A 16,387-nucleotide genomic window follows, 5' to 3' on the forward strand; every position below is an offset into this window, starting at 1 on the left:
CGGGAAGAGCATGTGATAGAATTTTATTTAATCATTGTGCTAGTTACTGTTTACCTAAAGCTCCTTTTCCCTTCCTGCTAAAGTAGTGAAAATCCTATTACAAGAAGATGAGCACAAAACAAGTAATAATGGTTGTTTGCTATTACTCTGCCTACATGCAACATATATCACACACATTTTAACATACTTTGTTCCATTTTTATCAATACTCTTTCTGTATACATAATTCAGGTTATATGAAACAGGTTTATAACCTGTTGGTGGTTCTTAATTAAGCTATTTTATGATAGGTTATTTCAAAATTACTTTATTCCATTAACAGCCTTTCAACTTGGTATTCGGGAAATACAAATGGTATTCTATTTTACAAATAAAAAATGGAATTTAAGTGAATATATTGAGCAAATGTTCATTGATGACCTTCTGTGTCTCAAGTGCTCTAAGGTCATCCTGGTAAATGCTGAGAACAGCTACAATTACATGACTCATTAATAAAATCTGTTAATCTCACACCTTTAAGCTCCCATTTTCTCCAAAGCTACACCAGTTAAACAGCTGCTTATGGAGAGGAGATTGCAGTGGTATCTGAGGCAATGTTGGAGCCAAGTGATGGGAATGAGCAAGGCTAGCTACAGCTTATGGTCCTCATCCCAGGGATTAGGGCAGGAAGTCAGGCCCAATAAGTGCCCCAGAGACTAATTCTGAGTCAAAGACTCTGGAGACCACTTTTAGTACAGCTTTGCATAACTCCTGCAGACTAGGAGGAACATTAGTTGTGATGAATATAACATACTAATGTATGATAATAATGCATGATATGTTTGTACCTTCATATCAAGGGAGACGGGTTGGGAATGATTAGTGGAACCTCTAACATTTCTTTTATTCTAAATCTATTGTAAAGTAACAGTGGTTTTTAAAGAGGAGTCATAAATTATCAGACCCAGAAGGAGAGAAATAGCTTCCTGGACAGAAATTATTGAAGATAGGGTTCAGGAGGGCACATGGTGAGCGTGGAAAAGAGTAGAATTCCTAGGATCAGAGTATACCTGGCTATCTAAACTGAGTGGGCTGAAAGTCAGAGTAGACTTGGGGTTGGGAAAGCTGTTGTTTTGGGTCAGACTTACAAATATTTGGAGTTACTCTGTAAGAAATGAGAATTTGTTAGAAAATGATAATTTAAATACTTTATGTCTTGACTTGTTTTGAAATACTTTAAAATTGTATTTTATGCATAGAAGTATTTTGGCTTGCATGTCTGTCTGTGTACCATATGCATGCCTGATATCCATGGAATCTGGAAGAAGGCATTGGATGCCCTGGAACTGGAGTCAATGATGGTTGTGACTACCATGTGGGTGCTGGACACTGAACCCTTGTTGATTACCAAAGCAATGTGTTCTTAACCACTGAGCCGCCTCTCTAGGCCTGGTTAATTCATTTGAAAGATATGTTCCAATGCACAGAAGATGGACCACAGGAGAGCTGGTGGTAATGAGACTGACAAGGAAACTGTTGCAATGGTTGGGGCAGAGTTACGTTACCTAGAGCCTTGTTGTGGGGAGAAACAAAGCATTCATGGAGAAGCCTTAAATGATGGAGCTCTTCTACAAGTGAAATGAAACCTAAGTAGGCAAGTGTTTCTTTTTTTCCATGCTCCTGTTTGCTTTTACTTCCAAATCTCACACCCAAGTACAATCTCAATACAAATACAGCCTGACTGATGAAGGCTAGGCAGAGTTCTCCACCAGGTGCTCAATCAAGCCAGGGTATCAAAGTGCTAAGATGCCCCTCCTTGTGCCAAGGATGCTTGGCAGCAGCTGCAGAAATCCAATCACAATATAGGCTGGAATATCCAGTTGACACATCCTTATGTCAAGATTGCCTTCATCCTAACTCTAAGTCATTGTGATGATAAAAGACACCTCCAAACACCACCCACACCCAGAAACATGGACCACACATCAGAGATTAGGCAGCTCCAGAGCCAGCTAAACAGTTATTGGATGCAGATACAGATAGCCAAAACACACACCTGTTCCTGGCCCTTAGATCCATTCTGTAGCACACAAAGAAAACAGGAAACCAAGCCTTTGACAGAGTTTTTACTTTTATCTCCGACAAGCATTTTATTTTGTTTTTTAAAGATGGTGTTTATTTTTAATTGATGTGTATGTATGAGTGTTTTGTCTCGTGCGTGTGAGTGCACCATATGCGTTCAATATTTGTGAGGCTGATAAGGACATTGAATCTCCTAGAGCTGGGGTTACAGGCAGTTGTGAGCAGCCATGTAAGTTCTGAGAATGGAAACTAGGTCCTCTGCAAGAGCAGCACATGCTCTTAACTGCTGAGCCATCTTTTCAGCCCTGACCTTAGTTTTTTATTAATTTCATAATTAATTTAATTTTATATATCAGCCACAGCCTTAATTTTTAATCAGCTTCATGAATCTACTGAGTCTGGGTACTATTTTTTTGGAAGCACAGTGGGAAATAACCACATTATTTCCTTCTCTTCATTTCAGTTCTCAGAGAATGGTACCATTAAACATCTTTGATTAGAATTCTGGTAATCTCAATTTGCTCTTCACTCCAGTGTGCTGTATGTTAATTAGCAATGGTGTGGTGCTCTGTAGAGTATGTGGCCATGCTCTAAATTAAATTATTTATTCTCTACTGACATATATCCTATTATTTAAGATGGAATTGATATTAGTAGACGTTGAGTCCAAAGTGACAATAAGAAACACCAGACTTCCTGTAGTGTTAATATGGGCTTCTATATCTCATTTTAATTGTTTTGTTTTAGGTCTCAGAATTGTTGTATTTCTCAGGTAGAATGCTTTCTCACCTTCTGGAAATGTGGCTTTTTAGGGTTGAGTGTCAGAACTCCAGAGAATCCTGGGAGAGTAGAAATATCCTAAGTGCAGCTTTGGCAGCTCCTTTAGGGCCCCAGGGGCACATGTCCAGAGGAACACATCTGGAGTTAAACAGATACCTTATGCTTCTTCCCTAATGAAGAGTGGGTACTGTCTAGAGCTGTTTGATCCATTAACCCCTTGCTATATAAATGGAGCTCAATGGAGCACCAGCACCAGCAGCATCTTGGACCTTGGTAGACATGGATAATCTCATCAGAAAATACCTAGAAAATCTATGTGACTTGCATATATCTATAGTTTGAAAATTACCAGTTTGATTTATAGCCGTGGCGCATAATCCTTGCTGAATGTTGGAATCACCAAGAGAACTAGCATATCCATATCTTGTCCACCAGCAGCCAGTTCAATCAGAATCTCCATAGATGGAGCAAGGTTTTAGTGTGTTCAAAAATTTCCCACAAAAGAGCCCAAGACACAGCTAAGCCAGTGCCTTAGGGTGCATTAATATTCCTCATGACCAGACCTCAAGGTTCTGATTTAGTTGGCTCAAGAAGTGTCTATTGTCTCTCTGCAATTAATAATTGAGGTTCATTGACAACACAAGGGTTTGGTCATTGTTGCTGAGACCTTGTAGCCATGTAGGAAGGAAAAATGACTCTTGAACATGTTGTCTTCTCTATTGTTCCAAAGCTAGAGTCCTCTCCATTCCCTCAGCAAACACATCAGGGGTGCAACAGACTATTGGATATAGCCTAAAGATACTGGCAGATACCAAGCACATGTACTTGGCTACCAGCTTCTACCTACATATCATAGAAAGTTAGTGATGTTGTACTATAACAAAAACAGGCAGAGAGAACTTAGCCCTTGGTGTTGTCAGCTCCAGGATGCTTGACAAGCCTTATACTTGTGTCTTTTTTAATTGCATTATTATTCTACCTCAATTCAACTAGTTGTAGTACCATCAAAGGGAAAGTTATTGGTATAGGTAGGGAAGAGAAGACTTTGTGGAATGCACAGTGATATCAATTTCATAGAGGACAGAATAAAATTAGACATAAACGTTCATTTCAGAGGCAAAATCCTCCCAATTGGCTTTATTTTAGGGATTTTAGAGCTCTGGGCCTCCAAGTGAGATGACAGAGGAAGTGAAACTATCTGTTTGATGTGTCTCTGTCTTTTTTATGGTTTTGAGATGCCTCTAGGTCTACCAAGAGGCCCAGGCTGTTGCTGTCTGCCTGTCTGGTTCAAGATTCTAGTTTAGTGGGAGCCTCTAAGGTGTATACCAGATTCTTCCATCCCTTACTCTTCCTTATTTTTCTCCACAGCTGGCAACCTGGGACTCGGAGAAGGGCTTGAATGGCAGTCTTCAGGAGAGGCCCATGGGCAGCCGCCTCCAAGGACTGACTCTCAAAGTGGTGACTGTCTTGGTAGGATCATGGGGATATCCTGGTACCTTCATTTTCCAGGTCTCTGAGTCAGAGGCTGCTCTCTGGTTAATGCAGGGTTGAGGAGGGGATGTTGAGGGGCAACTCGAGTTCTCAGGAGACCTCTCATTTAGATAATTATGTGGTACAACCTAAGGGAGAGTGAGATGGAAGAGTCTCTCCAAGGACTTCTGGGACTACTAGAGGAGATCTCCAGGGTACAGTGTAGGAGGACCACTCACGGCAAACTGCTGCTGGGCTCCTACTGGGATACTACCTGGATCTTGACCTGCTGCTCCTCCTTGGAGAACAATGTGGATACCCCGCCTTCCCAGAAAGATGCCTGGGGGAGGACATTCTTCTAGTGGCTAACACTGCTGAGGGTAAATGTGATAATAAGTGTGCAGTGAATAAATGTTAATTAGTTATATTTTTCTACACAGTTTTCCAGGAATCATAGACTGGTACAATTGTAAGACTCATTAATATTTTTTAAATTTATTTTTCCTTTTAGAAGAACTTAAAATTTTCTAATTTTGGGGTAGCCTAGACATGGCTCAACTTTTTCATTCCCTCCCAGAAAACTCAGAAACCTTTGCCTGCAACATTTCTGCTTTCCCTAAATGCATAATATGAATGAGCCTTAAATTCCCTTCCTTCCTTCCTTCCTTCCTTCCTTCCTTCCTTCCTTCCTTCCTTCCTTCCTTCCTTCCTTCCTTCCTTCCTTTCTTTCTCTTCTTTTCTTCCTTTCTTCCTTCCCTCCCTCCTTCTTTCCTTCTTTCCTTCCTTCCTTCCTTCCTTTCTTTCTTCCTTTCTTCCTTCCTTCTTTCTTTTCTTTCTTTCTTTGTTTTTTTTTTTTTTTTTTTTGATTCTTCAAGACAGGTTTTCTCCATGTAGTTTTGTTACCTGTCCTGAATCTCACTCTATAGACCATGCTGGCCTAGAACTCAGAGATCAGCCTGTCTCTGCCTCCAGAGTGCTGGGATTAAAGGTGTGCACCACTGCTGCCCAGCAATTCCTATTTCTTTTAACTAAAAGAATTCCATTAGATGCATTGGGGGGGGGGGCCTTTGCCCCCAGCCCCTTCATATTCAATCTCACACAAGAAGAAATAGTGTGGGTGGGTAGATGAAATGTTTTCTAGATTATCACCTACCTTCCAGAACATAGATATAGTCTATAGGTATGAACTCAATATGGTTGTGGATTCATGATCTTGAGGTTTAATCCTTCGCTATCCTTTGATTTACGGTATAACATTGGTCTGTTAATGGGCACTTATTTTCTAGTACAACCTGATAAGTGAAATGCTGTCTTCTCTCTGTCTAATACCACACAGCTTTATGACCATGCATTATTCTACATGAGAAATGTCTTAAGTCTTATGTGGCTCCCCTAGATTAATGGCATATCCTAAGGACAGAGTCCTATGTCAGTATGAATTCTATAGAAGGAAAGAAAAGACATGATTTGATTGTGGGGTTTGAGGGTTAGGATAGAGGCTAGGAAGAAACACACAGGACAATTAAATCCCTACTGCCCTATGCTGACCTGCTAACTGGAGCATCGCTTCTGTGCACTGTACCTTGACTGTCCATAAAAACCTTTTAGAAAAGGGCAGGGGAGTTCAGTCTCTTCATAGAAAATGGATAAATACCAACATTCCACTATTATTGGTGGTGGTTATCATTATTATCCATATTGGGGATGGAACCTAGGGCCTTATATAAACATTTGCCTCACCATTGAGCTACACCCCCAGCCCTAATACTAACATTCTAATGTTATGATTCATCAGGTTGGTCCCTGCACCAATATCCTGGAAACATATGTCAATTAACATTGTTGGTTTAAAGAATATTTGTTCTATTTTCTACAGGAAGAGCCTTTTGTGATGGTGGCCGAGAACATCCTTGGTCAGCCCAAGCGTTACAAAGGGTTCTCCATAGATGTGCTGGATGCATTGGCTAAGGCTCTGGGATTCAAGTATGAGATATACCAGGCCCCTGATGGCAGGTATGGTCACCAGCTCCATAACACCTCCTGGAACGGGATGATTGGGGAGCTCATTAGCAAGGTAAGTTCCAGGATTGGAGCCACAAAGAGGGGCATTCCAATATGTCTCTAAGAGATACCTAAATTTGACACATTACATAGTGGAGTCCTTAGGACTACACTGAAGCATTGTTTCCTGTCTGTCTTCCATGCTATGCCTGTTTCTGCTCTTTTATTTTCTCATACACTGACAACCCTGACTTTTCCCTTCTTGTATGTTGCTCATTCCTTTGGGGCCTACCTCCTATAATAAACCTTCTCTATAATTCACCCTTTAATAAACCACCTACATTCTTGGACTGAAGTGGGAAACTTACCCCTCTCCCCCACCAAGGAGTTCTACTGAGTGCTTTTCCTTTTATGTCTTACAAACCACAAGTGTAGTATATACCCATGCAAATGTGAGTGTGTAAGCATGAGTGGACATGTTCACATGTTGGCTTTGTTGTGTGTTGAAGGTATGGCAACCCCACACATCTTACCTTTCACATCATTTCCTTTCCTTCTATCTGCAGAATATATCTTCATTGACACTCATAGCATGAAGACGATTCACCACCTCTCAGTTTTGTTCCTGATATTTAATTTCCTCACAATTATTTACAATGGTGACTCCCTCTCTAATATAATTGCTTCTACCAACCTTGACAATTCCTGCCCTTGCTGTGGACAGCCCAGGACTCATAGTGCCTTGTCACAGTCCAGTTATCTTTAGTGTAACCATCCCCCTGTATCTTATTAACATCTTGCAAGACACCCTCTGGGCCTGATTTATGACCACAACCTGTTGTCCTTCTGATTGTTCTTGTGGGTGGGGGGTGGGGTGGGGTGGTGTCTTTATCCTGAACACAGGATCTTGCTTTCTAAGCCTATGTAGGAAGATACTAGGCCTATTACCTTGCCATAGTCTATTACTTTTTTTGTAAAAGGAACTTTATTGTAGTAGAATTTAGATTATTTAAAAATTACCCACTTTAGAGCTTCATTTCAATATTTAGTAGTTGTACAGAGTCTGTGCAAGTGCCATTGTATTATAGTCTCAGAGCACTTCTATGATTCTGTTGCAGTTCCTGTTTGATAGTTACAGCTAATTCCATTCTTACTCTCATTCCTTGGTCTTCCTGTTTCCTCTAGAGCAGTGGTTCTCAGCCTTCCTAATGCTGCAACGCTTTAACATAGTCCTCATGTTGTGGTGACCCCCAACCATTACATTATTTTCATTGAACTCTATAACTGTGATTTTGCTGCTGTTATGAATCATAATATAATTATCTGATATGAATGATATTTGATATGCAACCTCTTTGGGGGTTGAGACCCACAGGTTAAGATCCACTGCTTTATAGAGGTGCAGTTGGGAACATTGTTTATATATGAAGGAATATCATACATGGTCCCTGGTGTGTGGCTCTTTTCCACTTGGCATACATACTTGAGATATATCCATTTTCTATGTTTCTTGTACCCTTTTGACACTGTAGCCTTCACTAACCTGTGTACCCTCTGTGGTCAACCACACAAACGCTTGTACAGTTCATTTCATATGATTTTCTGTGTCCTTGATTTCTTGTTATATACAAGTCTTGAATCAATGTTATTATGAATCCTCAAAGTGCAATCCAGGTTTCAACATGAAATCTAGAAGTCTATCCAGATTAACTTACAGATGTATGTGCTCTCTATCCTCAACTGTCTTCTTCTGTTTTCCTTTGTTTGATGCCATGACTACATCCCTCAGATATGCTTCAGAGGTTTTCTTTTCCTCCTCAAGAAACCTAATAACCTTTTTGCTTCTCAATGGAAAAACTAGTTATCCTTCTATATTTGAGAAATAAATTGAGACTTCTGGGTATGAAAGTCTACTTACTGTGAAACACACCCTATAAGTTCAGGGCCTCCACTGCTATTAGGGGAATATCTCTCCCCAGTGGCAGGAAGCCCAGACCGGCATTTTAAGTTGGTTTCAGTGAGTCTCCTCTGGATCTTGATTCATAAATGAGTTCTTCATCCATCCTATGCTAATAACCTCCCCTGCTCCAACTTAATCTCTTTGACAGCTCTTTAAATCTTTTTTTGAACTTTACTCTGTAAAAATACTATTTTTGTGTGTATGGTATGTGTATTATGGGTATGTGGTATGCATTCACACATACACCACTGAGTCCATGTGGAGGCCAGAGGACAACTTGCAGGAGTCAATTCTTTTCTTTTCTTCTACGATATGGCTCTTAGGGATTACACTCAGGTCGTCAGGCTCGGTAGCAAGTCTGTGCCTGCTGAGCCATCTCAGAGGCCCTATCTCTCAGCTCTATAAATATAGTACAACCTTAAAAGAAATTCCTGGATCTTTGGTTCCTGTGGAAGACAAGATTCAGACATGCTCTGGCATAGGCACCTTCAACATTTTCTCCCCAATGTTATTCTAGGTCAGCAATTCTCAACCTGTGGGTCTTGATGCCCTTGGGGGACAAATGACCCTTCCACAGGGGCTGCCTAAGACCACCGGAAAAACACATATTTACATTACGATTCATACCAGTAGCAAAATTACAGATAGTAATGAAAATAATTTATGGTGGGGGTTACCACATGAGGAACTGTATTAAAGGTGTTAAAGGGTCAGAGCATAAGGAGCCACTGCCCTAGCACACACTATGCACATAAAACAAGATGGCTTAGAAAGTAAGAACACTTGCTATTCAATCTGAAGGCCTATGTTTGACTTCCAGAACCCATGTCATGATCAGAGAGAACCAATACCTGAAGTTGACCTCTGATCTCCATACATGTACCTGCCCTCACACCCCTCTCTGTCTCTCTCTTCCTCTCTCACACACAAATAATAAATAAAAACTTTAAAAATCAACAAAGAATAATTTTTGAGGTTGAACACACTTGGACAATCATTTAACTTCTGAAGTATTTTAGAAGCATAGTCAATGGAGGTGGGATAATGGAAGCTGCAGAAGCTTGCTGGAGAAATAGCTGGTATCTGCCCTTGCTATGCAGGGAGGATACAGATTAACCTTAAAGGAAGAAGGATGTCCATGGTAGGAAGTAGAATGCCAAGGTGCCCTTTTGGATTACATGTCTACCTAGTGCTGAGTTTCAGTATTTTGACTGGAATACAGACAGAAACAAAAGGAGATAAAGTTTGCCAGGTAGAATGATAAGAAAAGAAACAAGTGTAATTCATAGGAAGTGAAGATCCCTTACTGAACTTTATTATCTAGAAGAATGTTGTACGAGATTTTAGGTCCAGGGAGAGACATCTGTAAGATGAAGGAGGTAATAGACAACATAGTGTTGGGTTTTTCTTATGTTCTCTGTATTCTCAGGGGTCAACTCTCAAACCTATTGCCTCTGAGCAGATCTTTGAAATGAGTAGAAGGTGGACCTTGACCTAGGGTAGAAATCAGCAGTGAACTGAAAGTCACTTCTCATGAACTTCTTTGTCTTTCAGAGAGCAGACTTGGCCATCTCTGCTATCACCATCACCCCAGAGAGGGAGAGTGTTGTGGACTTTAGCAAGCGATACATGGACTACTCTGTGGGGATCCTCATCAAGAAGCCTGAGGAGAAGATCAGCATCTTCTCCCTTTTCGCTCCCTTTGATTTTGCTGTGTGGGCCTGCATCGCCGCTGCCATCCCTGTGGTCGGTGTGCTCATCTTCGTGTTGAACCGGATACAGGCTGTGAGGGTTCAGAGCACTGCCCAGCCACGAACCTCTGCCTCTGCCACCCTGCACAGTGCCATCTGGATTGTCTATGGAGCCTTTGTTCAGCAAGGTACCTTCCTAGTCTTCTGTTGTCTGAAGAGCCCTGGGGGCCTGAAAAGGCTTATCCTCTGGTGAAATTCTCAGATGCATATCACAAAAGTCATTTTAAATGTGATTTTATTTGATCTCAGGACATTGCCAATATCAGGCTGCACTCGGTTTTTCTAAGCAATACCAGGTGGAAATTAAATAAAGCAACAAAGATCCCAACTTCCATTCCTGATTCTCCATTTTAGAGAAAATTAACTTTGGATTTCAGTGTATTTTCCTCCCTTCCCATGTTAAATTGATTGCTATGCATGTGAGGTTGTCAAATGGAACTCTGCACAAACATCCACATAGTGCAGCAATTTGTAAAGTGCTACTCCAGCTATTCTTGAAATATAATGTCTCCTACCTTCCAGAGGCCTGGTAGCACTTCTGTCTAGTGGTGAGTTTCAGGATTGTGTAATTTTGACCAGAAACAAATTGCAAAGTTCTTAATGTGAATCTTAACCCTGCGTGCATCATGGCAAAATCTTTTTAAGGTTACATAAGGAAAATAGGGAGAAAGATTTCTTCTACTACCACCTAAGGGACCAAAGGGAAATAATGGGCTACAAAGAGGTAGCCTCTCACTGACTGCTCCACACAATGCTTTCTGAAAATCCCAGAGGGGAAAATCATCCAGTGAGGGTGGCTGAAAATCAATAAAAGTGATATGGGAGAGCTCATTTCTCTGAGTTAAAAGGAAGCTAGGAGGCCTCCAAGTAGGAAGAAATACTTTATTTACAGAATTCCTGAGTGTACTCCATGTGAATTTGAAATTGCCAAATATCTTATATTGGGCACTAGGTCTGGAAGTTCTTGCCACAATGAGATAGAACCTTGTAGCTAGAAGACTTGATGTTATGACAAATTTCTCATCACTAGATTCCAATCTCAATTTCCCTGCCTTTTACCATACTCTGGCCTTTCCCCATATTGGTGGTGTTAGTAACATTTCCTTAAAAAAAAAAAAAAAAAAAAAAAAAGTTCTGTGCACAAGTGATAGCAGACTTTGACCTTGGCCAAGGAGGGCAGAATCTTGCTGGGGTTCAGAGTGAGAGGAAGGTACAGCTAATCTCTCTGCATTCTGTAGGTGGCGAGTCTTCTGTGAACTCTGTGGCCATGCGCATTGTCATGGGAAGCTGGTGGCTCTTCACCCTCATTGTATGTTCCTCCTACACAGCCAACCTTGCTGCTTTCCTCACAGTGTCCAGGATGGACAACCCCATAAGGTACGTCTGCTCCTCCTTGATCTACATCTGCTCTGATGTAGTCTTGTTGAGGCTGCCTGATGGTGTAGAGAGAGGCACCAGGCAGAGGCATACTCAGACATAGGCTCTGAAGCTGGATAAAGGGAATGTTTAATGTGAGAAGGACTCCAATCCTGCAATTTGTTATAGTCATAATTACATAAATATATAAATTAAATTTATCTGGACAGTTAAACATTGATTATAAAACTAATAAACTGAAACACAAAATTAACAAATTAAATTTCCTTAGACTTTTAAAAATAGAATGTAATCTCATTTAATCAAAATTTTATCAACATTCATTTAAAATTAATTAAGATCACAAGTCTTCAAAGATCTTAAAATTATTTCTTAAAAACAAGCCAGTTGGGCCCTGGAGATGGCACAGTTAGTAAAGATGGAAGTGGTCAAGGCTGGTGACCTAAATTCAATCCATGGTACCCACATGTGGAAGGAAAAAAAACCAGATCTTCTGACTCTCACATGCATGGCACACACACACACACACACACACACACACACACACACACACACACATACACACACACAAATATTTGTTTTTGCTTATATTCATAAAATTATAACAGTTTTATCAAGAGTGAATTCTTGTTTTATTTAATTAAATATAATTTGAGGTATGACTTTCTTCCATCATTTTTGCAAAATGTTAAAATTATACAATGAGAGAATAAATTCAATGTCAAGAAGTTACTCTTGAAAATGCATTAATTATGATCAGATTCTCAGATGCAGTGCAAATTACCAAAAACAAGCAAACACACAGAAAACCACATACGACAACAAAATAAAGGTACAAAGTAAATGTGTATTAAACTTGCAGGTGCCAAGGTGAGGGCAGGCCTGGATTTGCCCAGCACTTCGCTGGATAACATAGTGATTCCAGTGTGGCCTCTCCCCTGGGCTCTGCTGTGAAGTTCCTGCTTTTCTAATGTTTCCAGTTCACTGTATTTGCTATCAACCTCATGGTTCTTTTGCTCTCCTCATGTGTGGAGTTTTCTGTTTCAATCTGTTTCTTTTGCTCCCAACTGCCTATTTAAGAATTCAGATTTCTTGACTAGGACTCAAGATTCAGTTTGATATTGTCTGATATCATTATGAAATTGACATTTTAATTGCAATAATTAGAGATTCATATGCAGTTATAATAACACAGAGAGGTCTCCTAGGCTCAGCCTAGTTTTCCCCAATGCAACATTTAGCAAAGTTGTAGTATCGTATTACAATCAGGTATTGATATTGATATGATTGAATGGTTTTATTTAGATTTTCCATTAAATATGCTATATAAGTAGAATCGTTCACTTTGACTGTGGCTTTTTTTCGTTAGCCCGATTCCTCAGTGACTCTTGCAGGTCGCTGGTGTAGTCATAGTTCATTGCCTCTCAGTGATGAGTGCATTCCATGTACTACAGTTTGTTTAATCATCCACCCATTGGAGGACATCTGGACTGCTTCCAGTTCTTGGCAATTATAAATAAAGCTACTCTGAACATTTCTGTACGTTCTTGTGTGAACATAAGGTTTCATTTACATGCAATCATTATACAAGAGTGCAATTGCTAGGTTGTATGACAATTGAATGATGAATTTTATAAGAAACTGTGTTGGCATTTAGTGTTGTTTTCACTTTTTATTTCTTTATTCTGATATGAAGAGTAATTTTTCATTGTGGGTTAAATTTTAATTTTCCTAATGAGCAACAATGAATACTTTTTCTATGCTTATTTACTTATACATTCTTGTCAAGAAAATATCTGATTTTATATTTTACTTCTTTTCTAATTGGACTATTTGAGTCCTGCCATTGACTTTGGAAGGTTCCTTGGGTGTTTTCTATTTATATATTTTTACATGTTTTATCAAATGTACTTCTTCATTTGATATGTGATTTGCAAACATCTTATTCCATTCTGTAGCTTGCATTTTAAATCTCTTGACAGGACCACAGAGAAAAGTTTTCAATTTTGATGAGGTCTAATTTAGAACATATTCCTGGGCCAGTCAGGATTTTGACATCATCTTAGCCTGGCACAAGATGTTGAAGATTTTCTCCATCCTAAAACTTTTATAGTTTTATATTTTTCATTGTGGTCTATAACCATTTTTACATTGATTTCTGTATTTGGATTGAAGTTCATGTTGAAGTGGATTTTTCTTTATTCACTTATCCAAGCATTACTGTTAAGCAGTATGGACTAGGTATGGTTAAGAGAAGTTTAGATATAACATTGTGCAGGAGAACAGCCCCTGCTCTGGAAGGGACAATAACTTAAAAAACAGGATACCAAGAGTGCTGTGGGGAAAAGATGAGGCAAACCACTACAATAATATGAAGGTGGAGCTATTTCTTCAGATGGAGTGGTCCTCAAGGCTCTCCTACCTCAAGAGCATGGTGTGTGTGAATTGTGAATGTGGTGATTGGGCTGAGACCCACCACCAAGATCAGATAGAACATGGGGAGCTGTGCTGTTGGGTTTGGAAACGAAGGCTTAGAGGCTTTCTATCTTCATTTTTTACATTATAATCACTCACTACTACCAGATATAGACTCAGTGTTTAAGCAACAGATTGGGGTGTTCATTGACGGGCTTTTTTTTTTTTTAACTGCATGAATGTGTTTCCTTTTTTGAAAAGAAAACTTGAAATAAACAACTTTAACAATCATTTGGAAAGAATTAGTCTCTGGCATAGAACTGTTTATAAGCCAAGATATGTCTGCCAGGAACACTGTAAATGTAAAGCCTTCAGTGCCCCCAAAGTGAAAGGCTGTCCTTCCCATTGACTATACTATTTAGAGACAGAATAAAACAACACATCTCATGATTACTCTGTGGACATGTGTTAAAATCTACAATCCAAGCAGTTTCAAGTATGAAGTCTGGTGTCATTAGCTATAGCCGCCATTGTGTTCATTAGATCTGCAGAAAATATTCATCACATATTAATGAAAATCTATATTCATTTACAACTTATCCTTCTCAGTCATCATTCTACTCTCTGCTTCCATGAGTTAGACATTTTAGAACTCTGCATATAAGAGAGATCATGAAGAAATATTTGGCTTTCTGTGTCTGTTTTCTTTTTTTAAGTTAACATAATACCCTCTAGATTTTCATAAATGACAATTGTTCCTTCTTTTATACTCTGAGTAACATAGGTGAGTTCTATCAATATCTATCTGTTCTGACTGTCATCATGTATGGTTTAGTCTCCTTAACCATTCGTTTGTATAGGAAGTTTTAGGTTAATTCCCTGTCTTGGCCATAGAGAAAGATGCTGCAATGAACATAAGAATATGATTTATCTTCAAGATTGCAACCTCATTTCCTTTAGTCATAAACTGAGAAGTTGGGTTATCAGATCATATACAATTTCTAGATTATTTTATGAGGACTCTGTACTCTTCCATATTTTCTATACTAATTTGTATTCTTACCAACAGTGCACAAAATAGCCATTCTAATGGGTAGGCTTTGAGTTCTATTTATTTGATAATTAATATTATTGAACATTTTATTTTCATAAGCATATGGGCAATGTGTGTTTTGATAAGCATTTATTCAGGTCCCTCATATATTTTGGTTTATTTGATGCAAAATTTTGCTGTTTAACTGGCCTCACATTTGCCATCTTTTTGTTTCAGCCTGATGATGATGCTGGGAATAGAAGTTTGTGTCACTGTGCAAAGGCCCTCTGACTGTGTATAAATCCACCTATTTGTTTTCTTGCTGTTGAATTGTTATTTGTTTATATATTTTGAATTTGAACATATAACCAGATGCATGGTCTTCAGGTATTTTCTACCACAGGCTCTTTATTTATTCTGTACATTGTTTTCTTTGCTAAAGATTTTTAGCTTGTTATAATTTTAGATGCATATATTTGCTGTTGTTATCTTTACTTTTGGGTCATCCAAATAAAAAATAAAATAAAACCATTGCCTAGTCCAATAACAAAAAGCTTTCTGCAGTTTCTTTTGGAAGTTCTATATTTTCTGATTTTACAGTTTAGGCTTTATTCATTTTACACATGATGTGAAATGTTCTTCTTCTTTGCACGTGGAATACCCAGTTTCCCAACACCAAGTGTTGAAAAATCAGCCTTCTCTAATGTGTATTCTTGGCAGCATTGTTCAAGATCCATTACATATGAGTGCCCAGGTTGACTTCCAGGCTCTCTGTTATCTTATACTGACTGAGCTGTCTGTATCTTCTCTGCCGACAGGACACTGCTTAGGTTTTCCCTAGTTTTGTAGATTACTTTGACATAGGTAATGTGATGCCCCCATGTTTGGGTGGTTTCTGTTGATGAACATGGATTTCAGAGTCATTTTTCTCTATTTCTATGAAAAAATGGCTTCTGATTTTTGATAGGGTTGCTTTTGTTTTACCAATCACTTTTGGTAGTATTTTCTTTTAGAGAGAGAGAAATAAGACCTAGTTCATTCTAGAACCAAATTTGAGTGACTGTGGCTCAATTGTCATGTGTCATTTGAGCCAGGAACACAGATTTAGGATATCCTTAATTGCCTCTCTGATGCACCCATGAGTGTGTTTTAGTATAGATATATTAGTGTTAGTGATTATTTCAATCTATGAGCACAGGATAGTTTTCCACATATTTCTATCATTGCAACATTTTCACTTGTCTTGTCTAGTTTTCAGAGTATACATCCTTTACCTCCTTGGCTAAATTTACACCGAAAAGCATTTGATTCTTTATTCTTGATTCATTTTTCATATCGCTCATTGTTAGTCTATCCAAATGTCAATGTCACATGCTAATTTTATATATTTGTTTTATTATTGCATTTAATGTGCATGGGAGCTTTGTCTGCACATGTGTAATATGCTAACTTTATGTCAAAAATTTTCCTTCATTCCTGTATTGATTCTCATACTTAATTGATTGAACATGTGTGGTTTCCCATATGGAAGATGATGCC

At 38.9% G+C, this 16,387-nt stretch overlaps 1 protein-coding gene across 1 annotated transcript in view; it reads left to right on the forward strand.

The window, feature by feature from the left end:
- The window catches only part of Grid1 (glutamate ionotropic receptor delta type subunit 1), a 712,681-nt gene that overhangs the window by 583,404 nt on the left and 112,890 nt on the right, over positions 1 to 16,387 (forward strand). Inside the window, exons 9-12 of the mRNA XM_036198833.1 lie at positions 4,210 to 4,311; positions 6,188 to 6,385; positions 9,827 to 10,151; positions 11,262 to 11,400. Coding sequence (XP_036054726.1) covers positions 4,210 to 4,311; positions 6,188 to 6,385; positions 9,827 to 10,151; positions 11,262 to 11,400 — 764 coding nt within the window. The remainder of the gene's footprint in view (positions 1 to 4,209; positions 4,312 to 6,187; positions 6,386 to 9,826; positions 10,152 to 11,261; positions 11,401 to 16,387) is intronic.

The sequence above is a fragment of the Onychomys torridus genome, chromosome 9 (assembly GCF_903995425.1).
Source record: "Onychomys torridus chromosome 9, mOncTor1.1, whole genome shotgun sequence".
NCBI classification, from domain to species: domain Eukaryota; kingdom Metazoa; phylum Chordata; class Mammalia; order Rodentia; family Cricetidae; genus Onychomys; species Onychomys torridus.